Source organism: Neolamprologus brichardi, chromosome 12 (genome assembly GCF_056152115.1).
Source record: "Neolamprologus brichardi isolate AB-2024 chromosome 12, ASM5615211v1, whole genome shotgun sequence".
Lineage (NCBI taxonomy): Eukaryota > Metazoa > Chordata > Actinopteri > Cichliformes > Cichlidae > Neolamprologus > Neolamprologus brichardi.
Window position 1 is genome coordinate 38,785,001 of NC_142115.1, and position 27,500 is coordinate 38,812,500.

The 27,500-nt window shown below is 44.8% G+C and overlaps 3 protein-coding genes across 11 annotated transcripts in view; 1 reads left to right on the plus strand and 2 right to left on the minus strand.

Annotated features, from left to right (window-relative positions):
• Nucleotides 1–3,524, minus strand: part of phf19 (PHD finger protein 19) — a 10,668-nt gene extending 7,144 nt beyond the window's left edge. For all 3 annotated transcript variants that reach the window (XM_087849616.1, XM_087849615.1, XM_087849614.1), the window contains exons 1-5: nucleotides 3,184–3,524; nucleotides 2,583–2,763; nucleotides 2,415–2,496; nucleotides 2,217–2,321; nucleotides 1,139–1,233 (exon numbers count right to left, since the gene is read on the minus strand). In XM_087849616.1, the coding sequence (XP_087705742.1) occupies nucleotides 1,139–1,233; nucleotides 2,217–2,321; nucleotides 2,415–2,496; nucleotides 2,583–2,763; nucleotides 3,184–3,236 (516 nt within the window). In that variant the 5' untranslated portion in view covers nucleotides 3,237–3,524. The remainder of the gene's footprint in view (nucleotides 1–1,138; nucleotides 1,234–2,216; nucleotides 2,322–2,414; nucleotides 2,497–2,582; nucleotides 2,764–3,183) is intronic.
• Nucleotides 3,525–11,149: 7,625 nt separating this feature from the next.
• Nucleotides 11,150–20,927, minus strand: fibcd1a (fibrinogen C domain containing 1a). Of its 3 annotated transcripts, none has more exons than XM_006809353.3 (9): nucleotides 20,852–20,927; nucleotides 18,953–19,031; nucleotides 16,270–16,385; nucleotides 15,833–16,193; nucleotides 15,014–15,146; nucleotides 14,304–14,440; nucleotides 12,763–12,859; nucleotides 11,633–11,812; nucleotides 11,150–11,556 (listed from the first exon to the last, which is right to left on the minus strand). In XM_006809353.3, the coding sequence occupies exons 2-9, from the start codon at nucleotides 19,028–19,030 to the stop codon at nucleotides 11,300–11,302; spliced, it is 1,359 nt and encodes a 452-aa protein (XP_006809416.1). In that variant the 5' UTR covers nucleotide 19,031; nucleotides 20,852–20,927; the 3' UTR covers nucleotides 11,150–11,299. The 3 variants fall into 3 exon arrangements, with proteins under 3 accessions (XP_006809416.1, XP_035772109.1, XP_035772110.1); XM_035916216.2 differs by lacking the exon at nucleotides 20,852–20,927 and adding an exon at nucleotides 20,649–20,787; XM_035916217.2 differs by lacking the exon at nucleotides 20,852–20,927 and adding an exon at nucleotides 19,918–20,325.
• A 402-nt stretch (nucleotides 20,928–21,329) lies between these two features.
• LOC102795066 (regulator of G protein signaling 3-like) overlaps nucleotides 21,330–27,500 on the plus strand; it is a 28,737-nt gene continuing 22,566 nt past the window's right edge. For 3 of the 5 annotated variants that reach the window (XM_087849592.1, XM_087849594.1, XM_087849595.1), the window contains exons 1-7: nucleotides 21,330–21,616; nucleotides 24,931–25,083; nucleotides 25,154–25,340; nucleotides 25,760–25,850; nucleotides 25,922–25,972; nucleotides 26,323–26,381; nucleotides 26,459–26,553. In XM_087849592.1, coding sequence (XP_087705718.1) covers nucleotides 21,585–21,616; nucleotides 24,931–25,083; nucleotides 25,154–25,340; nucleotides 25,760–25,850; nucleotides 25,922–25,972; nucleotides 26,323–26,381; nucleotides 26,459–26,553 — 668 coding nt within the window. In that variant the 5' untranslated portion in view covers nucleotides 21,330–21,584. The remainder of the gene's footprint in view (nucleotides 21,617–24,930; nucleotides 25,084–25,153; nucleotides 25,341–25,759; nucleotides 25,851–25,921; nucleotides 25,973–26,322; nucleotides 26,382–26,458; nucleotides 26,554–27,500) is intronic. The other 2 variants (XM_087849593.1, XM_087849596.1) reach the window with 2 other exon arrangements.

The following is a 27,500-nucleotide window of genomic DNA, read 5'->3' on the forward strand; positions in this document are numbered from 1 at the left end:
AGAGAGAGTCACACACACACACACACACGGGTAAGAGAGAGAGAGAGACACACACACACACACGGGTAAGAGAGAGAGAGAGTCACACACACACACACGGGTAAGAGAGAGAGAGAGTCACACACACACACGGGTAAGAGAGAGAGAGAGTCACACACACACACACGGGTAAGAGAGAGAGAGAGTCACACACACACACACGGGTAAGAGAGAGAGAGAGTCACACACACACACACGGGTAAGAGAGAGAGAGAGACACACACACACACACGGGTAAGAGAGAGAGAGAGACACACACACACACACGGGTAAGAGAGAGAGAGAGACACACACACACACACACAGGTAAGAGAGAGAGAGAGACACACACACACACACACACACAGGTAAGAGAGAGAGAGACACACACACACACACACACACACACAGGTAAGAGAGAGAGAGACACACACACACACACACACACAGGTAAGAGAGAGAGAGACACACACACACACACGGGTAAGAGAGAGAGAGAGAGTCACACACACACACACACACGGGTAAGAGAGAGAGAGAGACACACACACACACACGGGTAAGAGAGAGAGAGAGTCACACACACACACACGGGTAAGAGAGAGAGAGAGTCACACACACACACGGGTAAGAGAGAGAGAGAGTCACACACACACACACGGGTAAGAGAGAGAGAGAGTCACACACACACACACGGGTAAGAGAGAGAGAGAGTCACACACACACACACGGGTAAGAGAGAGAGAGAGACACACACACACACACGGGTAAGAGAGAGAGAGAGACACACACACACACACGGGTAAGAGAGAGAGAGAGACACACACACACACACACAGGTAAGAGAGAGAGAGAGAGACACACACACACACACACACAGGTAAGAGAGAGAGAGACACACACACACACACACACACAGGTAAGAGAGAGAGAGACACACACACACACACACACACAGGTAAGAGAGAGAGAGACACACACACACACACACACAGGTAAGAGAGAGAGAGACACACACACACACACACACAGGTAAGAGAGAGAGACACACACACACACACACACACGGGTAAGAGAGAGAGAGAGAGAGAGAGAGACACACAGGTGAGAAGCATCGTACCCGGACCGCCAGAGCAAAGACGCAGCGTCTGCAGAACCACGGAGTCAGGGCGCCGCTGCCCTCTACTGGAGGAATGTGACACTGCTGGTGGAAACCTGACAGACAGGTGATGGTCAGAACCCAGGATTCACCATGGCAACAGATAAACAAAGAGCACTCAGTCATCGTCACGGGCGCTTGATTCATTCAGGTGAATCCTGATGTGACCTTTGACCTTAAGTCTGATCATCAGAAAGCATTTCTGCCTTTACTGCAAACAGAGTCTGCTCTAATGTTTCTACTATCAGCTTCACTCTGAGCTTCTGTTAAAGGTCAGAGGTCATTCACATTAGAAGTATCAGCAGTTATGGAGGAGCTCCACCTCCTGAGAAAACGCTGATGTCACTGCGAGCCCGTCCAATAAATCCCACCCCCTAACACCATGCAGTAGGGCTGGGCGATATATCGAGTTTTTAAATATATCGATATATTTTTTATACACATTACGTTACAATTATACTTGTGGAACTGCAAGTTTGCCTCTCTTTCGTCCACTTTTGTCTCTACGCAACGTCACTCTGCCTCACCTCTCCTTCACTGAACACAACCCCCCCATCGCTTCACCTGCAGGCAACGACAAGACGGACACGGCAGCTATCAAAGAGGAGCTGCTCGTTAAAAAGAAAACATTTGGAGATTACTATTTTAGTGCTGTCAGCGTTAATCTCGTTAAAATGACGTTAACAGCATAAATGAGCATTATTATTTAACAAATGTTGAGAATTTCTTTTTTTTCTGAGCAATTTTTTCATGTACATCTGCGCTGTATGTTAATAAAAGTGCCTGTGTGAGACCTGGGACACAGTGTGACTAAGAACTCTCTTTTTCTTCTTACTTTATACCTTTAAAAAAATATCGAGATATATATCGTATATCGCCGTCCAGCTAAACAATATCGAGATATGAATTTTGGGCCATATCGCCCAGTCCTACCATACAGTCAGTTTTAGCTTCGCAGGTGTGACCCTCAGTCGGACCTGCAGAAAGCCCACAGGCAAGTGTTCGTAATAAACTGCTCCTGTGTGTGTGTCAGACTCACCGATCCCACACTTCCCACAGATCAGGATCTGGTTTGATTGGGTGTTGGAGTTTGGGTCCACCTCCTGGCACATGGAGCAACGAGGCTCCTCCCCCGGTACTCCAGCTGCATTAGGATTGGACAAAAGAAGCAGATCACAGACATGAAGCACCTGTCTCGCCCTCTCTAGCTTTCTCTCACTCCACCCGTCTGTCTCACCGTGCTGGATGTCCTTCCAGAGGACCCAGAACTTGGAGTTGTCCTCAAAAGTGACGAAGCAGCTCTGCCTAGGGGGACTCACCTATCCACCAATCAGAACACAGAAACTCAGCCAATCACGATGAGCATGATGACGCTGCAGTGGGTGTCAGGTGAGCACACGCTTACCCGTTGGATCTTTCCCAGGTAGTACAGTCCATCTGACCAACGACAGAGCACGAACTGACCCACGCTCAGACTGGACTCCACCCCGTCAGGTTCGGGGACACGCCCCCCGTCACACCCTCCGCCCCCTGGAGACACCTGATGCTCCAGACCGCAGAAGTCTTCGATCAGGTCCTCATACATCCTGCAGAGAGACAGACAGACGGTCTGTGATTCATTCCTGAACTGCGCGGTGGATTGGAGGAGGGCTGACATGCGCAGTGCGTCCTCCCATCACATACCGTTAACAGAGCTCTAACCATCCAGTAACTACCCACCACACCCTAACGGGTTAACTAACGGAAAAGAGCTGATGAAGCGCGATAACCGACCGGAATAACGAGTAAACCGGGCCATGAAATCCTGAACGATAACCCAGTAACAGCCCGTAATAACTCACGTTAAGAGGGCCAGCTCACAGAAAAACACTTGCACACAGTGATGAACTGACACGGGTTAAATCCAAGGGTTCCAACAGCTCTGTGCCCCGGGCTGAACTAACGGGCCACACTAAATCCCAGGGCTAAATCAGAGCGGGTCAGCGCAGAGAGGCAAGCCGTGATACCTGCATTGATTCGGGCTGTGCCTCCTTTCTGCCGGTCCTCCCGCTGCTGGCATCCCAGGACAGAAGGTCGTTGAGTCGATGCTTCTTCAGGGTGTCTGTCTGTCTGTCTCTGTCCGTCCCCCTCACGTCTGCCTGTCTGCCTCCCTTACGTCTGTCTGTCTGTCTGCTACTGCTGCTCTCCGCGGCGCTAAACTTCAAACTTACTCCGGCGCCATTTTTCACTTTTCCCGCGAATCACAGCACGGCTTTTTTCCTTATCGTTCCGTCATCACGCCGCAGCGCCTACCCTAACTGTGATTGGCTGTTGCATTGAAGCTTGCGGGACCCTGCGCTGTGATTGGCTGTGAGAGGAAAAAAATAGTTTTACCGCGAGATTTTGTTTCTGAGCGAGATTTCTTGTGTAGCTGCCCCTCAGCTGTTCTTCCTACACGCTGCTGATCTACACCTAACCCTACATCTAACCCTTTCTGCAAGCTGAACTCCACCTGTGACCGCCTTCCTCCACTCTCACACACCACCCTCGGCTCCTCTCTCCCGCAAGTACACAGTACAAGGGCGTAGATTTGGTTTTGGCATTGGTGGGGACGGATGATTCAACCACCGAGCCCCGCCCCGTTTCTTTTTTTCCCTTTTTGTCTTTGCTTCTTGATAAAAGGAGAAATATACTTGCGTACATATGCTATTCTGCATGCTTTTAAACCATTTCAAATTACAATTCATAGTTTTATATGTTAAATTACTATTAAACAAATGACTGACTAAGTATTTTAGACTTTAGTTTACTTCAGCCATATTCCATATAAATCAGGTATCATACAAAAATAAAAATAGCTTCAAATACAGTCATGACAATAAAAGAATATGACTTTAAGGACTTAACAACATTACTTCAGTTACACCAACATCTCTGATACATTAGCACTAAGGGAACACTGAATGATCTGCTGGTTTTTGTCCATAAAACTACTCATCTAAGATTACCACAAAGTAAAAGATCTCTCAGCAACATTTTAGGCACTGTTGCCCCGATCAGATCAGTGAGCTGGGATGTTTTACTCTCAACATGTCATGTCTCAATACTGTTACAGCAACAGACATGGACTACATGCCCCACACAACAACTCAATGTCCTCTATGTGAAGGAGCCAAACACATGTCTGCTCCCCTCATTAATCTACAGCACCAAATCATCAGTCACCTGTGACCTGTGACCTCGCCTCTTCACCTCTGAGCTACAACATGGCAGAGCTGCCTCTGTCACCTGATGAATAACAGTGAGACATTCACATACATGCAGTCACACATGTGCTTCAAATACAGTCATGAACCAACATCATCCAGTTTCACCTGTGATCTTGAGTCACCATTACTCTCTGAGCTCTGTGTTGGTTCTTCTGTCAGCTGACAAACAGGACAAACATGACAATAAGAATAAAATGTGGAGCTGCTTCAGTGTTTCTGTCACTTTGTGCAGATCTTGACTCATCAGTAATGTTTGTAGGTTGAGTGCATTTTAAAACTGCAAATTGCACTACAAGGTGGGATATTTGCAAAATCATGACTACCTCATGACATTTTGTCTCAAATATTAACCCTGTGAATATGTCAGTGCCATTAGGATGAGATCATTGTGTCACCAACATTTTAACGTTAGACATATAATTTTAACAGCTTCTGTAAACTAATATCTTGGCTGCTCGAGGCCATTTTCTCTGACAGCTTCAATCAAAATTATAAATGCTGCTCTGAGACTGAGAGAACTAATAGTGCTGCCTGCTGTGCAGTTAGTTTCCCAAACACGTTATTAATGGGTACATACAATTTTAGACTGATGTGGGCCAAAGCCTAGCACAGCCTGTAACGTTATTGTGACACATTTTATGAGTGAACTTGACTTTAAGCGACTTACAGGTTTCTTTGAAAAACACTTTCTTATATCCGGGTTCTTCCTCTTTGCTGCCGTCCTCCTCTCCTCCTCGCAGCGCAGGCTTGCTGCTGCTAAAACTAAACAGAGCTCCCTGAAAGGCACAGCCAATCACATTGGCCATATTTGTCACGAGGCAGGACTAGGGACGGGTACCGGTATCCGGTGCCATTATTCAATTCAATTCAATTCAATTTTATTTATATAGCGCCAAATCACAACAAAAGTCGCCTCAAGGCGCTTATTATGGCACCTATTCTGAAATAAACGGTAGTAACCAGACCGAAAAGCAGCGCACATTTTGGTGCTTTTTTTTCCTGAGCTGTGATACACTTTGGATTCCAGCCAATCATTTTACGTTTCCGAGGATAGTAGGCGGGTCCAGGTACGTACGTTCTTTTAGAGCAGAGCTACAGATTAAAAACGCCCAAGGCGAAGCGTCAAAAGTCTGGCTGTACTTCACAGCAAAAGATGCAAACTCAGCAGCTGCAACAAGTGCTTTAAGCTGATACTGTGATACTGTCAAAGGAGGTAACACCTCAAATCTGATGAAACACCTGGCGACGCATAGCGTTTTTTTAAAAGCCAAGAAATGCGCCGTATTTGATAGCTTGCTGCGAGACCTCACACCGAGCACATCTACTGCGGGTGTGGTGCCTGTTATCGACCCGGAGTTAGCAACATCCCCCAAAAACCCGAAGAGGAGAGTCCTGGCCCCTAGCCCTGCCAGTGTAGCAGAAATGATGAGGATGATGATGCAGCAGCAGCCGTTCTTCTCTGCGTGAGTAGCTTAATGTTGTTCGTGTGTAATTTACGTTGAGTAGGCTAACCACGTTATTACATTAATGCATGTAAGGTGAACTAGCAAACATCATCATAGCTACATGCGGCTGTCTTCTTGTTTGGTGGCAGATACTCCCTTCACCCTGGACAAAAAGGCTAAAATGACCAAAGAAAAAGTGGAAAACAGTTAAACATGAGAGGTTTTTGGACAAAGTTTGTGTTTTTTTCATTGTTTAAGCACTGCTTCCATATTTATAGTTTTATTGTTTTACATTGTTTTATTTACTGTTGTTTTGATATTTCCATTTCCTGTGTTGTAAGGCACTTTGTGATTTTTATCTGTGAAAAGCGCTATATAAATAAATTTTACTTACTTACTTTTATAGATGGTTTGTTTCCATGACTGCCTGAAGAAAGTCTTTAACTTCAGTACAGTGGCAGTGGATGTGGGTTGGAGATGCAATGAGCCTGAACCTGCAGGTGACCATCTTCACTGACCTCCTGTGACAAAGCTCATGTGTCCTGGTGAAGAGAAGAAACTATAAACTACACTTTAACCATTTCACAGGCCACTCGTCTGGTTTCTGGACTTTCACAACAAAACTTGTGTCTAAACACATTTTAACAATACACATACTACTGTTATTACTATTATTTAAATGTAATTACACAGAAATGTTGGTGTAATGTAAAACCAGTTGTTCCTAAAGATTTCTTCCTTCTCTCACCCCAACCGGTCGCAGCAGATGGCCCCGCCCCTCCCTGAGCCTGGTTCTGCCGGAGGTTTCTTCCTGTTAAAAGGGAGTTTTTCCTTCCCACTGTCGCCAAAGTGCTGCTCATAGGGGGTCATATGATTGTTGGGTTTTTCTCTGTATCTATGAAGCGCCTTGAGGCGACTTTTGTTGTGATTTGGCGCTATATAAATAAAATGGAATTGAAATTGAATTGAATTGAATTGAATTTGAGATTAACAGATGTTTGTGTCGCCTGAGGGAGGAGGAACATTTACAAACACATCGTTGTGTCCTTCTGCTGAAGGAGGGGCTGCCTTTTGACTGTTTCTCTGCAAATCATTCGATGATGAAATAAAACAAAATAAAAACAACATTTCATCTGTTTTTTTTGGGTTTTTTTACATTTTTCAGGTGTTTGTCTGACCCAGTCTCTCGATCCAGTTCTTTGTTTTTGTCTAAAACCAAAAAGGAAATCAAAAACTAACTAACTGATCATTTGAGTTGTACTTACATCCACAGCTGGGTGACTTTCTTATATAAAAGTCCGACAGTAACATAAGCAGCCAGATAATAAAAAGTAAATATAAGCTATAGTGAAGCAACAATAGCTTTAAAGGGAAGCCACAACTAAAGCAGGCCACCTGTGAGTTACTTAACTACTTAAGTACAGTATAGAGTAAATGTACTTACTAGATTCCAGCTTACTTATTTTTTCTCATTTAAACCAACTCAGATGCCGAGATCCAGGAAGCATCATCGTGTGACTGGGAATGATCCTGGGGGGATTTTACTCTTTGTCCTTCCTGCTGCACTCGCTCTGCAGCTTCTTTTCCTTTACTGATTTTATGGACTGCTTCCTGTGCGGTGCAGGACCAGTCTGCAGAGCAGGATAAACCATGTTTCCTCGTCCTGTCAAAGGGCACAAAGTGGGACTTTACTTAGATTTATGTATTCCATATGACTGCATCATTTCCCCGTACTCTCCCCTCGGCACTAAGAGAAATCAGTCTGTAACACTACTGTGAAAAGAAAGTGCTTTATTGTTGTTTTGCTTCTTTCATCTGGAAATGTCCAAGCTAACCGCGGTCCAGACTGCAAATGTTGGAGTACGGTCATGGTCCTGGGTCAGTGACCCAGTGTTTGAGTTTTGGTTCCATTATGGTTGTTGGGTTAATCACCGTTTCTGTCTCAGTAGCTCTTTAGTATTTCCTCAGTTCTAGTTTTAGGTTTTGTTATGAGGTTCCCTGTGTTCTGTGTTTCCTGTTTTACTTTGAAGGTGCATGTCTTGTATTTTGTTTTGCTTCCTCCCTGTCTCGTCATGTTTATTAGGTTGAGCCGTGTCTCCCTCCTGTGCTCCTTTTCCTGCTCTCCATCCCCGGTGTAACCACTGCTCTCCGTCCCCTCGTATTTCCAGGTGGTTCTAGTTTCTTGTTTCTGGTTCGTGTTATGTTACAGTTCGTTTTCCCAGTTTAGGTTGAGGGTCGTTTTCCTGTTGGTTTTGTTAAACCGTTAATAAAGGCTTTAAACACTCTCATGCATCTTTGTCTGTGTCTGGGTCCACACCACTCACTCTCTCATATCTGGTGAACGCAGTAACCGGGTCATTGCAGCAGATTTCAATGCAAGACACCCTACGAGACCACCCATCTCCCATGCTACAGTTAGCAAACTGCTTGCTAAGTTTGGTGAAGCTGGTTCAGTGTTGGATTTGCCAAAATGTGGACGCAAGAAAACTGTCACTTCATTCAGCAAGAGCCCACAGCGTAGCACTCGTCGCATGTCACTGGAGAGTGGCATTAGTCGAACATCCCTTCGGCGGATATTAGCTACTCACAAATGGCACCCTTACAAACTCCAGGACCCTCAGTTCACACAGAAGATTTTGTTCAGTGATGAGGCAAACTTTTATGTGAATGGTGAAGTTAACAAACAAAACCACCGCTATTGGTCTGACACTAACCCACATTGGATGGATCCTCCAAGACTGTTGGACCAACAAAAGTGATGGTTTGGTGTGGTATATGGGGTACAACGATAGTGGCTCCATTCTTCATCAATGGAAACCTCAAGGCCTCTGGATATTTGAAGTTGCTACATGATGATGTGTTTCCCTCTTTATGCACTGAAGCTGGCACGTTCCCTGAGTTTTTCCAGCAGGATGGTGCACCACCACATTATGGGTGCAGGTCCGAGCATTCCTAGATGAACAGTTTCCTGGAAAGTGGATTGGTCGTCGTGGGCCAGTTGAATGGCCCCCAAGGTCTCCGATCTGACCCCCTTAGACTTTTATCTTTGGGGTCATCTGAAGGCAATTGTCTATGGTGTGAAGATACGAGATGTGCAGCACCTGAAACTACGGATACTGGATGCCTGTGCTGGCATTTCTCCTGCGGTGTTGCTATCAGTGTATGAAGAGTGGGAGAAGAGGGTTGCATTGACAATCCAACACAATGGGCAGCACATTGAACACATTTTATAAGTGGTCAGAAACTTGTAAATAACTCATGAAAGAATAAAGTCACGTTGAAACCAAGCAAACCATTGTTTTTCTTGTGACATTACCAATAAGTTTGATGTGTCACATGGCCCTCTTCCTATTGGAAAAACTAAAGTTGTATCCAAGATGGCCGACTTCTAAATGGCCACCATGGTCACCACCCATCTTGAGGAGTTTGCCCCTCACATATACTAATGTGCCACAAACAGGACTTGAATATCACCAACCATTCCCATGTTATTACGGTGTATCCATAGAAATGGCCCACCCTGTACCTCCTCCTTCCTGGATGTTTGACTCTGTTGGCCCCTCTATTGTGGAAATAATCAATACTTCTCTTTATACTGGCTCAGTTCTCAGCTTTTTAAACAAGCTGTTGTTGAGCCAACATTAAAGACACCAAATTTGGACCCATCTCTTCCAAACAGTCACAGCCAATATCAAAATCACCATTTGTGTCAAAGATGTGAGAAAAAACAGTTGCAGAACAACTGAACGACTTTATGGAGAAAAACAGTGTTTTGGACATTTTCCAGTCTGGTTTCCACAAACTGCTGTGAAACTGTGTAGTGACATGTTGATGGCAGCAGACTCTGGTACTCCGTACTGGTTATGCTGGGTCTCTCCTCTGCCTTTGATGCTGTTGATCACAGTATGATGGTAAACAGGCTCAAAGACTTGTTGGGATTACTGGTGTTGTTTAGCTCCCATTCTCTTTTTCCTTATATACTCCCTCTACTCCAAGTTATCAGACAGTAGTATTTATCATCATCTCCATGCTGATGACATTCAGTTATTCTGTTCTTTCAAAGCTTCTGACTTTTAGAAATTGTCTTCTTTAAATAATTGTGTCAGAAATCAAACGATGGTTAAATGATAATATCGTCCAGTTAAAACAGAAACTATTGCTCGCGATCACATGATCTGTTTTTTAGGCTCCTCCATCACAAATGTGGGCGTCATATCTGAGAGCTGAGTCTATGTGAGAGTCACGGTGCAAACATCTGTAACCTGTGCTGGTGTCAGAGGCTGAGGTGATTCTTCACGCTTTCACTTCTTCTGTAACGTCTTTTTACTGGTTTCAACCAATCAGCGTTGTTCAGACTGCACACAACGCTGCCGCACTAACAGGACGTCACATGTTACTCCAGATTTGGCTTCTCCTCATCGGTCGTTGGTAAATTTGAGGTTTCTTCCCGAGCACTCAGGTCAGGTCAGAGGTCACTGTCGGTCCCACGTACTGGGTTCAAACCCCGCGTGGGTCGTCAGGCGCCGAGGCTGTCGTCTTTACGCTGTGCACACTCCACTGACTCGTTTACAAAGCAGCTGAACACATTTCTATACAAACAAGCTTGTAATGAATTTCCTCATGTTTTATATTATTTAGTTATATTTGTGGTTTTATTGTGAAGCACTTGGTGATTTCTGTCTATGACAGTGCTGTATACATACATTTGACTTACTTTGACCTCCTAGATCAAACGAGATAATCCTCCCTGCTGCTGCTTTCTCCTGAAAACTGGATGAACCCACATCCAGTTTCTTTTCACAGTGCATTTTTTGAGGATGAATTTTCTGCAAAAACCCAACGCATTCGGTGTGTAACAACCTTTAAAGTTCGGCCGTGTCAGGTAACGTGGCAGGAAGATGCTGACCCACTTAAGTCGCTCTGACAAACCACCACGCAGGTGAATGCGCGTTGTTGGTAACTCCAGGCTCCCGTTGCCTAGGTAACAGTGTGACACAGTAGTGGAACTGTTCCTTTGCTCCCACTCGTGACTTCACCTGAGGATTCACCTGCTGCTGGTCACTTCCTGCGAGGATGGCTCCTAAAGACTGACCCTGATGTACAGTGATTTTAGCCACCGACTAACCTTCACCTTCACGTTGCTCTACAACACTCGCATCAATGCATGCTGCGCCCCATCACAGGAAGTACCTCCACCCAGTGCTAACCCCCCTGCTTCCATCAGAGGAGCGTGACCTCTAACACCACGTCGTAAAGATCGATAAGAGTGATTATGGTCTTGTCAAATGAGTTTATTGATGAAACAAAAAAGGTAAGTAACACATCAACGCTCTGTCTACCATCATTTACAATTGTACTTATAGAGGCGGAGTTTCATACAGACTCTAACCATCTACAGTCACAACCAATCACGAGCTCTCGGCCCAGGTTCAGGACTCCGGTCTGGGTCGGATCTTCATCTCTGTGAAGCGAAGCGAGTACTGCCAACCAGTCCAGCTGGACCACTCCACACCGTCAGCGTAGGAGGCGTGGCCTCCTCTCAGGTACTGCCCATTCAAGTTGGAGGTGTGGCAGTTCCGGTACCACCACGCCCCCTGGTAGTACGCCGCACAGTTGTTCTCTGATTGGTCCTGGTCGCGGTCTTTGGTGGTGAAGCGCATCCCCGAGTGCTTCAGGAGGGAGTCACCTGCAGAGAAATACCCGGCTGTGTACTGTGCAGTACTGTGTGGTAATCTGTGGTACTGTGTGTTACCGCGTGGTACCTGCAGTCCCGGAGTACCCGTCCACGGTCAGCGGGTATCCGTCCTCCTCGGGGTTCACGGAGTCTCGACCAACGGAGAATTCAGAGTACTGAGCGAACGCCGTGGCGTTATCGAAGTCTGCCATGTCGATACGCAGCTCGGAACCACCTGACCTGGTGAGCGAGTAGATCCTCTGCAGACCTGCGAGAGACAGCCAGGTGTCACTGTGCTGCTTTTTAAACCGTGTGCTGGACTCTGTCTTTGTGAGGACCAGTCTCACCGCTTTACCACGGGACCATCAACATTTTACCTGAAGTTCTACTCGGTTACATGACAAACCACAAAAACACCTGTGAACACGTTACTCTCACCTGAAATTAGAAAAAGAATAATAACAAAACTTTCCCACCTGGCTGTGGGAAAAGGTTAAAGATTTACTGTGAAAATCCTTGAAGTAGAAGATTAAAGGTGTCATTTCATGAAGCTGCTGCTGATGTTGCCGATCAGCTTTATTAGAAACCAGCCCAACCGTCATCAGCTCCTATCACGACGTTTGTTTTTGCTAGTCAGAGGTGGTTGGGTTAAACCCTTCTTTAATCATCTGGATGTGAAATGACCCGACAAACAACTCAGAAATATACATAAATACAAAGAATAAAGAGTTCAACACCATACTGGGCTGAAGCTTTAATACACCCAGTTTGAGGTACTTTAATGAAGTACTGCTAAGTTTTGTATCAAGTTTTTCTGTGTTTTTTATTTAAATATTTCTCTTTCTCTCCTAAATCATCCATTGAAGAACTTTAGTTCTCGTTTTCTCGATTTAAAACATTAATCCAGCTTTCTGAAGTTCTTCTTGGACATTACTTTTTTATTCAGTTCCACTCCAGTTCTGGTACCTGACCATGTTTACAGGAATGTTTTCTTTGTTAAGCATCTAAACAGTATTTTAGGATGATTCTCAAAGAGCTGTGAGCTGACAGCTTGAAATATCTCAGCATGGTGTCCAACGTGTGCTCAAACAAATCTGAGGAAACTGGATAACAGTGTGCCGTTGTTTCAGCTGAGAAGGATAAAGTTCAGGTTCCTGTGTGCACTCGGTGAGTAATGGCCCCCACAAACACAGCAAAACCAACGTGTGTGTGTCAGACCAAGCCAGTGCTCTCCGGTCGTTGTCCCAAATCCGTCCCTGTAAGCCTCCCATCCTCTGAAGAAGTTCACCGAGCCGTCCTCCCTCCTCTGAATCACCTGTGCACACACACACAGGTGTGAAGCCTCTGACAGGTACATTATTAAAGAAACAGTCGTGCTGATAGAATTAATCGGTGTGATTGATGAGGTGTGACCAACGTTGCCTCTAATGTTTCATGTGTCTGAACACACAAACTCCCTGAGCTTGGACCACTGTGAGCGACAGCAGACGTGTGCACTGTGGTCACGCCAGCATCCAATCATCCAAGTCACATGTTTATTAAAGTAATCAAATTACAGCATTTATGTTAGACGACTTTTAATTAACTGCTTTAGCCCACTTACAATGAAAATTAAAACAATCTTGTTCATGTGTAGCATGTTCACACTATTGGAAGTAAAAACAACTTGAACTCCAATTTTAAAAACACAACTTTATTTATTTTTTATAAAGCTCTGACTGTATCATGAGTCTGTGGTCTGGGAGAGAGTCTGTAACTCTGTCTGCAAATACAGTAAATAATGACCAATGTTGGGCAATTAATTATATAGTTACTTCTTCAAAAAAGTAACTGAGTTATGCAAACAAAGTTTTTGCAGCTGTTTACCTAAAAATGCAGCCAAGACGTTTTTTAAACAAACATTTCAAACTATTTACAGAACAATCAGCTGTTCTGCATCAAATCTGATGCCACACAAATTATTTGTGCCACTCCGCCGTCACTCCTAAAACGTCCCCCGTTTCTTAACAACTAAATGCCACGTTGCCATATCATTTTGTGATTGGTCAACATGGTGCATTTTTCCACCAATAGGAAAGGCTGGAGGGGGGTTGTTTTTTCTCTCTTTCGAGCGTTTTCCTTATAAAACAGCGTTTTTCCCGTTTCTTCCTGCAGTAAATATAAACAACGACAGTATTCAGGATAAAAAACAAACATTGCAGATATTTTATCATAACTCTGGTTTTACGATCAACACAATTTAAAAACTGGTATAAAGTCCACACTTTGTCCGTCAGTTGTTCGTCTGTCCTGCTCACATCTCCAATGGTTGGACACGTTGTCATTAACTTCACTCCACGTCAGCCGCTTTGCTAAAACACCGGTGTCGCACATAAGGACGCTGTCATAGCCTGTCAGCGACGTGGATTAGCTGCGTTTATACGAATGTGAATCGCATCGTTGGCTGGACTTTGGGATAAGGTGGCATCGTTCTGAACACATACGGGAGCAGCCAGTCACTGACTGACACTGCAGAACAGAATTATTAAAGTTTTAATTTTAATTTCAATTCAGGTTAGATTTTATTCTGTGCGCAGAGACGTGCAGCTTAGAGGGAACATTGGGTGTGACAGGATCTCCTGCAGGTCTCCTGTGTGCTAAGCTGGTCAAACCGAAGCAGGTGTCTAACAAGCTCAGGCTGACAAACGAATTAGCACCTAGGGTGTGTGTGTGTGTGTGTGTGTGTGTGTGTGTGTGTGTGTGTGTGTGTGTGTGTGTACCGTCCAGCCTCCTCCATCTGTGCTCATGTCGCAGTAAACCATGAAGCCATTGGGGTCGTGGGTTGGAAACACGGAGTAAACGCCATCCTGAGAGACACCAGATTTCAGGATGTCGCTGCAGTCCCTGGGTCTGACAGCTGAGGGACAGGAAATGACATCATCAGCAACACAGGTGTGTCTGTGGAGGTCACTCTGTCCACCTGTCAGACACACCTGGACTCAGGTGAGCTACTTGTCTTCTTTATTTGTGTGTCATCTGAAATGAACAGGTCTGCATGTACAGTCAGTGATGACTGCTTCACAGGTCAGTGAGTGTGTTAGATATCTGTTATCATACAAAGGCTCGTCGATAACATGAAGACACAAACACGAGGAGGCAGTCTGAGCCAAAAACACACAATCCTGCAGTTTTGGGCTTTTCTTTCCTGTCTGACACCGTCCAGAACTTGTCCCAATAGATTTGTTTTCCCACACGGACCATTTTGGCTTTTCGTGTACTCGTCCACGTGATTTTCATAGTTTATTCAATCTTTATTATTTATTTTACTTTTTAAGTAATCATGGTGAGAACGGACAGGACCGAGGGACGGGGAGGAGAAAAGCTGATGATGGAAATTATTCTGAAATGTAGAACATCTACCTGTGATTCACCTCTGTGTGTGTGTGTGTGTGTGTGTGTGTGTGTGTGTGTGTGTGTGTGTGTGTGTTACCTGTGAGAGTGCTGTCTTTGCTCAGCTCACTCTTCAGGCTCCTCAGACTCTCTGTCTCCCTCTGCAGGCTGAGCAGAGAATCACTGAAACCTGCCACCAACTTCAACACACCTGAGTGATTATCAGACATCACCTGTACAGGTACACAAAGAGGGAGGGACTGTTTAGTAATATAAGACCAGTAACAACAACCTAGCTTTGCCTTGCTGCCAAAGGAAAGAAGATGACAGTGGACTTCAGGTTGATGCCAGCCCCCCCCCCGCTGGTTTCTATAGTATCCTATGGCCCAAACTACTCTGACTTTATTAAGGCTGTTGCCTTTTTAACATGTTGTAATGCTTTGTATCTTGTTCTTTTCAATCTGAACCAGTCAGTGATCGCTGTCGGCCTCTCTCAGTTTTCATCATCACTGTTCATTTTAAAGCTCAGTTTTAAATGATGTAGCTGTAGCTCAGCAGCAGTATATTGATGACTAACCTCGTATTGTGGATGGATTATCTCAGTTGTTCTCCTGACTGGAGTTTGGTCCTTTTACAGCATCCTGCCATGCGACTGCATTTGTCTCTAACCATCAGGAACCTTCACGCTAACTTTTATCCAGTGGAGAAAAAGTTGGCGTTCATCCTCCAGCTTCACTGTGTTTATGCTAACATAGCTGTGTCGCTAGCCACACGTAGCACATCATTATCTACCAGCTAGCCCAACTTCAGTAACCCTACAAACGTCACTGCTGTTTAGTTTCTGTCTTCATTTATGTTGAAGTGACAGCAGAGCTGTACGCTTGAATTGTTCATACATTTTAATTACTTTGATTCATACCTTGACGATGCGGCTCTGTTCACTCTGCAGTCTGTCCAGTCGTTGGTCCAGAACACCTTGGCCTCTTTTCAGCGAATCAGCTTCCAGTCTCAGGTTGTGGGTGTGGCCTAATAACACCTTTAGCTCCTCCTCCAGCTTCTGGACAAATCCGTGGTCCTGCCAATCATCTGCATTGTAATTGGTCAGCGCCCGCAGCAGCGAGCTCTGCAGCACCTCCCATCGGAGGAAGTGCTCACTAAAGTCCGGACAGTTTGGGTCCAGGAAGATGCTGATTGGCTCTCCGTCTGCAACACGCGACACTGTCACCAGGGGCCCAGACTCTTTGGGATTGGTTGAAACTACAGATGAGGACACTTCCCCCCTGTAACCATGACAATCCCAGATTTATATTTAAACAGGCAGAAGGAAGGAAAGAGAGACATGTATAGGTGTGTTACCTGCTGATGAAGGGTAGAGGATAGTGGTTCAGGTACAAGATGGCAACTGTTGCTGCAACAATGACTGCGATGATGACCAACGTGCCACCGGACCATAACAGGAAGCTGCACACCTTCTACGAACACACACAGACAAACGCCAAGTTACAGACAGCTGTTGATAGATAGCTCGTAACATTACCTGATAACGTGATTTGGATCAGAACTGAGAGTTTGTAAGAGTTTACCAACCTCACCCTATAAGGACTGTCCAGATTAGCAGACAAACTAGCATAAGCAACATTAGCCAGAAGACGACAGCTCAGGGTCATGTGACAGGAACTGAATCTCCTGCTGCTGGATTGTGATTGGATCTTACTAATTAGCAGGTATCTGTGGGTTTGTGTGATGAAGTCTGACAACCAGGCTAGTTAGCATTAGCTGCTAGGCAGAGGTGGGTAGTAACTAATTACATTTACTCAGTTACATTTACTTGAGTAACTTTTTAGAAAAAATTACTTTTAGGAGTAGTTTTACTAGACTGTACTTTTTACTTTTACTTGAGTAATATTATTATGAAGTATCACTACTCTTATTCTGGCTACTCAGTGTGAGTAACATCAGTGAATGAGTAATAAACTCGTTTTAACCAAAAATGCAGGCGACAGACACAAACCTGCAGGTTATAAGTCAGACTTGTTGTGTTAATGTTACTCTATCTGCTGTGACAGAAGTAATATATAAATACTGGGGTAGATAATGTCTACCTACCCTAATATTTCTTTGTTCTGCTTAGATTTATTATTTTTTTGTTGCTTTTCAGTCTTTAAAATGTGTCTGTCTGATTATCTCATTGTTAAACATTAAATCAGATGTTATGATCAGTTACTGAGTACTCAAGTAGCCTTTTTTACTAAATACTTTTTCACTCTTACTCGAGTAATTTCTTGGACGGCTGCTTTTTACTTTTACTTGAGTAAAACCATGTTGTGGTAGCGCTACAGTTACTTGAGTACAATGTTTTGGCTACTCTGCCCGCCTCTGCTGGTAGTTTATTACTCTCTCATCCAAATGTGGTCACTTCCTGAAATCAAAACCAACATGGCGGCGGCAGTCATGACGCTCCGTGTTAGGGCAGTGCATTTTGTGTGCAGCTTCCTGTCAGAGCGTGTGTGAGAGTTAGAAGTAGAGATGGACCGAGCCGATATTACGTATCGGTGTCGGTCCGATACTGACGTAAATTACTGGATCAGATATCGGAGAGAAATAAAAAATGTAATCGATCCATTAAATATCACAAAAGCACCTCACAAAACTTGCTACACGGCGTAACTCGGCTCATAACCGTAGCACGTCGCAACAGTGTGGTCACGTGATAGAGCGGCTGTGTGTGTTTGTAGCCTCAAACCAGCATTTCATCTCCGAGGAAGTTTTCCCAGAGAGAAGTAAAGCAAGTGTGTAAGTTCATCTCTGAATGTTTGTAAAGCATTCCCACGTTAAGCTTAACAACAGATATATGGAGCGACTGCCTCTCTCTCTCTCTCTCTCTCCTGCTGCTACTTCAATCATGAAACTGATCAATGATCAGCTGATCGTCTCTCTTCTTTGTTTTTGTCTCACTTTGCACCAGAAAGAGGAAACCAGCGGCTGAACAACAGCAGCACGTTTAAGCTTGATCAGCTGTTGTTAGAATTTATTTAATATTATTTCTACACCAGGATCTTTTTCTACAGCTGACGTAACTGTGCAGGGGCGGATCTAGCAAAGTTTAGCCAGGGGGGCCGATAGGGCATGAACAGGGAAAAGGGGGCACAAAGACATACTTTTCTTTCTTATTCTCATTTAAAATGTCGAGCTTTTAATAAATAATTATCTGAATCTTACAACCAAAGTTTTAATCTGATGTAAAATGTATAGAAGTCCATTACTGTATATAGTAACTGTTAAGTCTAATATACCCTAGTAAGCTATAGTACTTTTTCCTTTGGGAACCATCTGTGCAGTCTGCAGTTCTGTAGAAGAAAGATGTTGAATCTATTTAATTATTCTTGAAAAATAATTTATTTCTGTGCATTTTCCCCCTGCATCAAATTAAATTTGATTACATCAATTAAGCATCATGAGGTGGGGGGGTGGGGGGGGGGGGGGGGGGGTTTTCCCTATTTATTTTTTTTGCTGGGAGTTTGCAGCCCTATTAGTTAGGTTGCTTAATATTTCTGCTAAGTACTCTTTAAAACACCAGAATAGGGAGGATGGAGCAGGTTTAAGTTCATTAGATTGATCAGTTTTGCTGAACTATGAAATATTTTGTTGTATTTTTTACATACAGGTATAACAGAATAGCTTTAGTGTTGTTGTTTATTTAAACTTGAGTATGAACTTATACAAAAAGCAGCAAGATATTAAAAAAACTGTTTTATTGATTAAAACACACTATATCGGATTCATATCGGTATCGGCAGATATCCAAATTTATGATATCGGTATCGGACATAAAAAAGTGGTATCGTGCCATCTCTAGTTAGAAGTGGCGTGAAGATCGCCTCAGAGTAAATCCTGCATGCTCCTGCAGGGTGTAATCTGCAGTAAAGCCGACATATGCTGAAGATTACTCCTGCGCTGATCTGACAGTTTAACTCCAGATTAACACGACTTAACTCTCCTGTCTGAGCCAGCTAGCTGCTAACGGCTAACGTGGAGATACCTTGTGCTTGTTTGGCCGCTTGCTGTCGAGCTCTGAGCTGCTGTTGTTCATGATGGTCCACCGATCATTCAGCATCATCCTAGAACACAAACACAGTCTGAGGTTATTCCTCTGCTTACCTCCTCAGTGACCCCTTCCTGACCCCTGACCCCTGTCCAGCTCCTTTACGGTGTCCCCAGAACTTCCTCAGTGACTTCACTGAACTCTAAACCTCAAACCTTTCCTGAGACACCTGCCCATTACCGGATATAACCTCAGCAGTGACAGATCCCTAACACTTGACCTCTGTAGTGACGTGTCAGACCTCCTGACCTCTGACCCTTTTAGGGTGTTTACGATGGCACCATAACTGGTTCATTAGCAGCAGATCCTCCTCAGTGACGTGTGAACCTGTGCTAGGAAACCAGCTGCTCACTTGGCGGGTTGTTCTTGTTTTCCACTGACGTGTTGCCCAACCTCAGACCTGTGCAGGTGCTCCCACTGAAGCTGCTGGTTGTGTTGGTGTGTTGACACAGCACCACACATTTTGACAGATTTTACTGTCAGTCAGGAGCTGATAGAGGAAACAGATTCGTTCCAAACACTGAGCTGGTCTTTAAAGGCACCACGTTGGAGAACAAAGTTCAGAGGTCATCTTTGCTTCAATCCAGCAACACCAACTTTGAACATGTCACTGTGACAGCACAGCCTCACGACTGAGCTCTGAAGCCTGACAGTCAAAAACCTGATGATGCTATTTGTTCAAACAGAAAACAGAACAATTCATCCCCAAAGTTGGTACAATCACGAGTTCCAGCAGCAAAACATGAAACAACCAGAACATAAAGAAACAGCTCCATGAAGAAGCGTGACACACAAACAGCAGCTCAGACGTTTCATAAAAATGCTCTAATGTGAATCCACAGTCTGAGCATTTAACCCATGACCATGTGATCGCACGCTGATATCAGTAATCAATAACTCACCTGTCGGCCGCCAAAATTCAAAAATTCTAAATTCAAATCACTGTAAACTTTATTGCCTCTCTGCTCGACGACGCCTGGCACGTTCTGTCATCCTCAGAGAGAGAGAGAGAGCATCTGCCAGTGGGCGAGCAAGAGGGCGGGCGAGGGCAAGAGAGAGAGGCCATCTGCTGCCGAGAGGAGCGAGAGACCCTGGCTCAGAGAGAGAGAGCGCTGATCTGATCGGCTTTAGCTGGAGTCGGTCACAGCGCCACCTCAGGACTGAAGTGTGATTGCAGCTCACGCTCTGAGCACGCTCAGTCTGAACCAACACATGACACAGTTCCCTTATTTCCATTCTTACTGTTGGACTCTGAGCAGCTTAGCATGAGTCACAGTTCAAAACAATGCTTCTTTGTGTGACACCGAGCTGCAGATGTGACGTGAACCAGAACATGAACTCTGACTGATGCTAGTTCACGAGTGCGCACGGCCTCGGTCGCACTGGGACTTACAGCCGGACAGTCACAGAGCGGAGTGCTTATCCAGTCTAGCCTCTCCAGAGAAGGAGAGCCAGGCCACAGCCACGCTCGTTCTAACAGAGGACAATGATGCCAACCAAAGCCTGAAGACAGTCAGCTGAGGGGCGGAGCTTCTGTGCCTGAGACGACCATATAAGGGCTGAGACTGGCAGAACATGTCTTCAGGTGGCTTCTTTGGTTAAATGAACACGTTAGCGTGTCTGCCCACTGTACCAAACTGAATGTTGCATCAGGGGACCCGCTCTCTGTGACATCATCCAGACCCTGCACTGTGACAGCTGGGACAAACTGAGTGTCCAGAGGCGCCGTGTGTGGCTGAGATGTGGCATGTCTGGTGGACGCCGAGCTCCTCGTTATGTTTGAAATGAACCGCAGACGCGTTTGTTTCCTCCTCCTGCAGCCATCTGTGTGCTGACCTCTGACCTCTGAGCTCCACATTCTTCTTAGAAAGTTCAGCACTGGGAACTCGTTGAAGCCATTGGCGTGTCCACAGATTTCAGGTCATGTGGTTCGTTTCCTCCCTCTGACATACTTGTGGTTACCGTGTTAATCACATGCTGCGCTCTGATTGGAGGAGCTGCTTCCACATGTTGACCCCCCCGTTAATGACTAACGTGTGTGTGTGTGTACAGCAGGCAGTAATGTGACATTGAATGTGAATTTCATCTCAACCACACAGGAAATCAGGCAGGGCCCTCCAAAGTAAAACTCTGTGCTGTGACTCAGGCCCTGAAGCCACTGCTGCACGTTATAAACTCACTGAGCTGCTCTGATTGGACAGACTCGTGCTCTTCCACATGTTTGAAAAGGAGGAGACAGATGTTTCCAGTACAGCAGGTTGAGCAGGAGCTTTTATTCTGAAAGAACAGACAGGAAGCAGGTGGGTGTGCCTGCTGGAAGCTGACAAGGTTAAAATTCAAAGCTGTTTGAATTCCTTTCCTTCAGAGAAGCTGAAGAAACAAACAGAGACAAAGAGGAGAGACGTTGGACTTCTGCTGGCTCTGGAGGTCAGTCGTTAGGGTTAGTTAGCTGTTACACAGTTGGACAGTCAGGTTGGTTAGCTGTTACACAGTTGGACAGTCAGGTTAGTTAGCTGTTACACAGTTGGACAGTCAGGTTGGTTAGCTGGAGAGTTTGTATGTCGGACAGATGGACTCGGCTTCTCTCTGCAGCAGAAAAAGGTGAGACTGAATCTCAACATCAGGAATATTGTAACTTCAAAGGGCTCCAGGAAAACATCTAAAGTTTGAAAAAGAAAGAAAAAAATTCAGATTTGTTGAGCAAAGAATCCAAACTGCTCTGAAACCTGAGACGTGAACAAAGTTGGTCGTACAGAAAATGCAGGCTGAACCCTGGAGTTACTTTCTCAGTCCACCTTATATGAAATGTGTCTTTCCAATCAGTTTCCTGCAGGAGTACGATATCCTGCCGATGGTTTGTACCTGACCTATCCGCCATTTAGCAGTTAGTTTGCCCAGACGTGTAGTGTAACGGTGCCAGGTTCCCATCTGTTGTCCTCTGTGCATGAAACGTGTTTTACAAAGAAACATGCCCCCAGCACAGGGCACATGCTAACCTCTGTGAACATCTGACCTGAATTAATGGTGATGGCGTGCAGCTCTACACGCATCCTGTCGGCTCACGAACCAGTGGAAAGAACATGACCAACCCGAGTAAAGCCATGTACACACACACAGGTCATTCTTATACAAACCTCCATATGTGCCTGGATACTCATTATGGGCTGTGAACGAGATCCATTTAAAAACACGGCCTGAGATTTTAAATTCACCTACATCTGAAGAAGCTGACCCCCCGCTGTCTCTTTCATTCTGCCTGAGCTCCACCTGTTTGAAAACTTTGATAACGGTCCAGGGACGAGTAGGAGTCGGATCAGCCGGGCCGGTGAGCTGCTCGATGACACGGGGCGACGTGAACTGGTCACTTCAGAAGCCCAACCCTAACAGCCTGTGACAAAAGACCGAAACACACACGCACACGCACACTCACAGACACACACTCACAGACACACACTCACACTCACAGACACACACTCACAGACACACACTCACAGACACACACTCACACACGCACACTCACACACACACACTCACACACACACACTCACACACGCACACACGCACACTCACAGACACACACTCACACACGCACACTCACACACACACACACACACGCACACTCACACACACACTCACAGACACACACTCACACACGCACACTCACACACACACACACGCACACTCACAGACACACACTCACACACGCACACTCACACACGCACACACACACACGCACACTCACACACACACACTCACACACGCACACTCACACACGCACACACACACACGCACACTCACACACGCACACTCACACACGCACACTCACACACGCACACTCACACACTCACACTCACAGACACACACTCACACACGCACACTCACACACACACACTCACACACACACACTCACACACGCACACACGCACACTCACAGACACACACTCACACACGCACACTCACACACACACACTCACACACTCACATATGGCAGATATCAGGGCTCGCGTTATCCCTGCTGTTAGCAACATTACAAACATAAATAGATAATATGAGACTATAGTCTACAATAGTCTACAATAGTCTACTATAGTCTATATATCTGTAGACTTAGTCTATATATCTGTAGACTATAGTCTATATAACTGTAGACTATAGTCTATATATCTGTAGACTTAGTCTATATATCTGTAGACTTAGTCTATATATCTGTAGACTATAGTCTATATAACTGTAGACTATAGTCTATATATCTGTAGACTATAGTCTATATATCTGTATAGTCTACAGATATATAGACTATAGTCTATATATCTGTAGACTATAGTCTATATATCTGTAGACTATAGTCTATATAACTGTAGACTATAGTCTATATAACTGTAGACTATAGTCTATATATCTGTAGACTATAGTCTATATATCTGTAGACTATAGTCTATATATCTGTAGACTATAGTCTATATAACTGTAGACTATAGTCTATATAACTGTAGACTATAGTCTATACATCTGTAGACTATAGTCTATATATCTGTATAGTCTACAGATATATAGACTATAGTCTATATATCTGTAGACTATAGTCTATATATCTGTAGACTATAGTCTATATATCTGTAGACTATAGTCTATATATCTGTAGACTATAGTCTATAGATATATAGACTATAGTCTATATATCTGTATAGTCTACAGATATATAGACTATAGTCTATATATCTGTAGACTATAGTCTATATATCTGTAGACTATAGTCTATATATCTGTAGACTATAGTCTATATATCTGTAGACTATAGTCTATATATCTGTAGACTATAGTCTATAGATATATAGACTATAGTCTATATATCTGTAGACTATAGTCTATATATCTGTAGACTATAGTCTATATATCTGTAGACTATAGTCTATATATCTGTAGACTATAGTCTATAGATATATAGACTATAGTCTATATATCTGTATAGTCTACAGATATATAGACTATAGTCTATATATCTGTAGACTATAGTCTATATATCTGTAGACTATAGTCTATAGATATATAGACTATAGTCTATATATCTGTAGACTATAGTCTATATATCTGTAGACTATAGTCTATAGATATATAGACTATAGTCTATATATCTATAGACTATAGTCTATATATCTGTAGACTATAGTCTATATATCTGTAGACTATAGTCTATATATCTGTATAGTCTACAGATATATAGACTATAGTCTATATATCTGTATAGTCTACAGATATATAGACTATAGTCTATATATCTGTAGACTATAGTCTATATATCTGTATAGTCTACAGATATATAGACTATAGTCTATATATCTGTAGACTATAGTCTATATATCTGTAGACTATAGTCTATAGATATATAGACTATAGTCTATATATCTGTAGACTATAGTCTATATATCTGTAGACTATAGTCTATATATCTGTAGACTATAGTCTATATATCTGTAGACTATAGTCTATAGATATATAGACTATAGTCTATATATCTGTAGACTATAGTCTATATATCTGTAGACTATAGTCTATATATCTGTAGACTATAGTCTATATATCTGTAGACTATAGTCTATATATCTGTAGACTATAGTCTATATATCTCTGGGTGTAGTAGTCTTCCCTCGAACCTCGAGTGTTTCAAGGGAAACGATCTTCACCTCGTTACTTCAGGCCGACATCACTTATTTCTTTTCTTTCTTTGAACACTTTTTGTTGTTGGACTCTTTGTAAAGTCTTGCTTTTCTTGCCGTCCCTGTCCTCGAGCACATTGCTCCACTTCCTTCACCGTTTGCTCCACGGTCAACGTGTTTCCTTATACGGAGCAATGGGACCCTGAGAATGATTGTGATTGGCCAACAGGTGGTTTGAATCGTCTCTGCTGTCTCCTGTAGGCCCTGTGATGGAGCTGTCCTCCACCCGCACCAGGAGGCCCAGCAGCCATTCAGGAAGAGGGGGGAGGGAATGAAGAGGCGAAGGAGAGGAGACTGTAAGGAGAACAGAGACCCTCGGGATAACCTGCAGAGGAAGAGGAGGGACCGGAGAGGGTGAGGAGGTCACAAAGAATCACCGATCGGTCATCGATCGCTGCAGACTCTAACAGCCTGACTCTTACAGGGCTCAGACCAGAAACCAGTTCACGCCTGCTTCTGTTTTTCGGTGTGGTGGCGAGATGCAGTCCTGCAGAGCCGAAATCCGAGTGGCTCTAATCAGGAAGTCCCGGATCCTAACTGGGTCGAGCGGATTCGACCTGGTGCAGGGTCTGACTGAGCCACAGCGGGACCAGCAACCAGCCCTGTCCGAGGTGGGTGTGTGAGGGTTCTCTGTCCAGGTCTCACTGCGATACCCAGAGTTCATAGCACCGCAACACAAGGTTACCATGGAAACTCAACCTTAGCAGAAACAACAAAATGAAGGTTTACATGAAGCTTCATGTTTGTTCTGATTACTTCTTAAAAATGAAAGTAAGTAAATGGAAGCACTCGCCATGACAACGCAGTAATGACATCTGTCTGGTCCTCCGCGGCGGCGTCATCACCTCTCCTGTCATCACAGCTCGTGTCTTTGCTTTTATTCTCACTGCACGGTTCAGCATCTCCTCTGCTAAAGGTGGCACGGGCCTTCCTCGTTGGTTTCTGGGACATTTGTAGAGCTCTGATTGGCTAAAAGGATCAGTAAGAATAAAGCGAGACCAGCTCAGAATGATCCATGTTCTGATCCCAGGTTGGACCCAGGTCCGGGTCCATGGGCAGCATTCCTGAGACCGGGACCAGAAGGAGGAAGAAGGTCCAGCCGTCTGCGTTCAGAGGCAGAGGTGCGATCAATCGATCAATGATCGATCGATTTAAATCTGCAACTGACTCCGGCTGTCTCCTTTCTCTGTAGGTCAGCTGCGACTGTCAGTCACCAGAGAGCTGCAACAGCTGATCATTCACAGTAAGTGCTGCAGCCAATCAGAGGAGGCCTTCTAACAGTTAGAATAGAATAGAATAGAATAGAATAGAATAATCATTCAAACACAGGTAGAACCTCGGAGCAGCCCCGTGGACGATGGTGGATAAGCAGAGACTTACAGAAGAGTTCGTTTGATCAGCTGAAAACAAAGATGGCTGCCTCTCCTGCTCTGAGGTCTCTGACAGATTCACATGTCGAGTTTATGTTTGTGGAAATAAATATTATTCCGTAACAAATCAGGCGTGCTGCTGTCGTTGTGGAAGCGACTCTGCTTCCTGTCCTGAGCTCAGTGTCGATCAGTCGTTCCTCCGCCTGTTCTCTTCTGTCTGCAGTCCATGAGGCCAGAGGGCTGATGGGAAAATCCCAGAGATCATGTGACTCCTATGTGAAGGTGAGGATGTCAGTAAGTTGATCAGCTGCTACTGCGACAGTCAAATATCAAAGACCTGTTTGTGCGTGTGTTCACAGCTGGCCGTGACCTCTGACCTGCAGCGCAGCATCAGGATTCAAACTGACACGGTCTACAACAACAAGAACCCAAAGTATGAGCGCCGCTTCAAGCTGTGAGTCACACAAAGGTTTCTAATCGCACACTCATAGAGACGGCGTCGGGACGCCTTCGACTGTGCTGTGAGAGCTGCAGGAGTTCAGGGTCAGACTGGAAATGAACTTTCACTGATCCTGGATCATTTCCTGTCAGTTCTTACCTGCAGTCTGATCCAGTGTGGAGGCTTCCCACAGCCAGCAGCTTCAGCTGTACCAGAGCTGTCAGGCTGGCTCACAGCTCGCGAGCCGCCGTACAGTCAGCGCTCTAAGATAATAGTTCTTCACAGCTGCAACCATCCAATGAAATTCTTAATAAAAAAGAGTAAAATCAATGAATACAGATATTAAAAATCCTGTAGTGACTGTCGTGCAGAGGTAGTGGTACATACATGTACAGTGTGTGATATAAACTGTGATATAAACTCAGTGTCCTGATGGCTTGTGGGTAGAAACTGTCCCTGAATCTGCTGCTGTGGACGCTCCATGAAGAGCGTGAGGCTGTGGTGGGACCAGAGAAGATGCTCTGGGCCGTCCTCCTGTAGATGTCCTGGATGCTGCAGCTCAGACCTGCTGACGCGCTGTGCTGGTCACAGAGCGTCACAGCTGCTGATCCTCACTGATGCCCAGGAGCCTGAAGCATCCGACTCGCTACACTTTTATTCCCCTCGATGCGAATGCCTCCGCCCGACGAGCTCCTTGGTGTTGCTGATGTTGAGCAGCAGGTTCTTGTCCTGACAACTGATGATGATGCTGTTGGAGCTGGGTGGGGCTGCACAGCCGTGGCCTGCACACACATGCCTGGGGGGCACCGGTGCTGAGCATCGGTGCAGATGATGTGACACTGCCGATCCTAACAGTAGACTCCTCATGGTGGCCGCACAGGTGTCAGTACCTAATGATCACGTACAGCGCTGTGCTCGCCCACCTGAGGCTCAACATTCAGCACCGCCAGATGCATTTACGT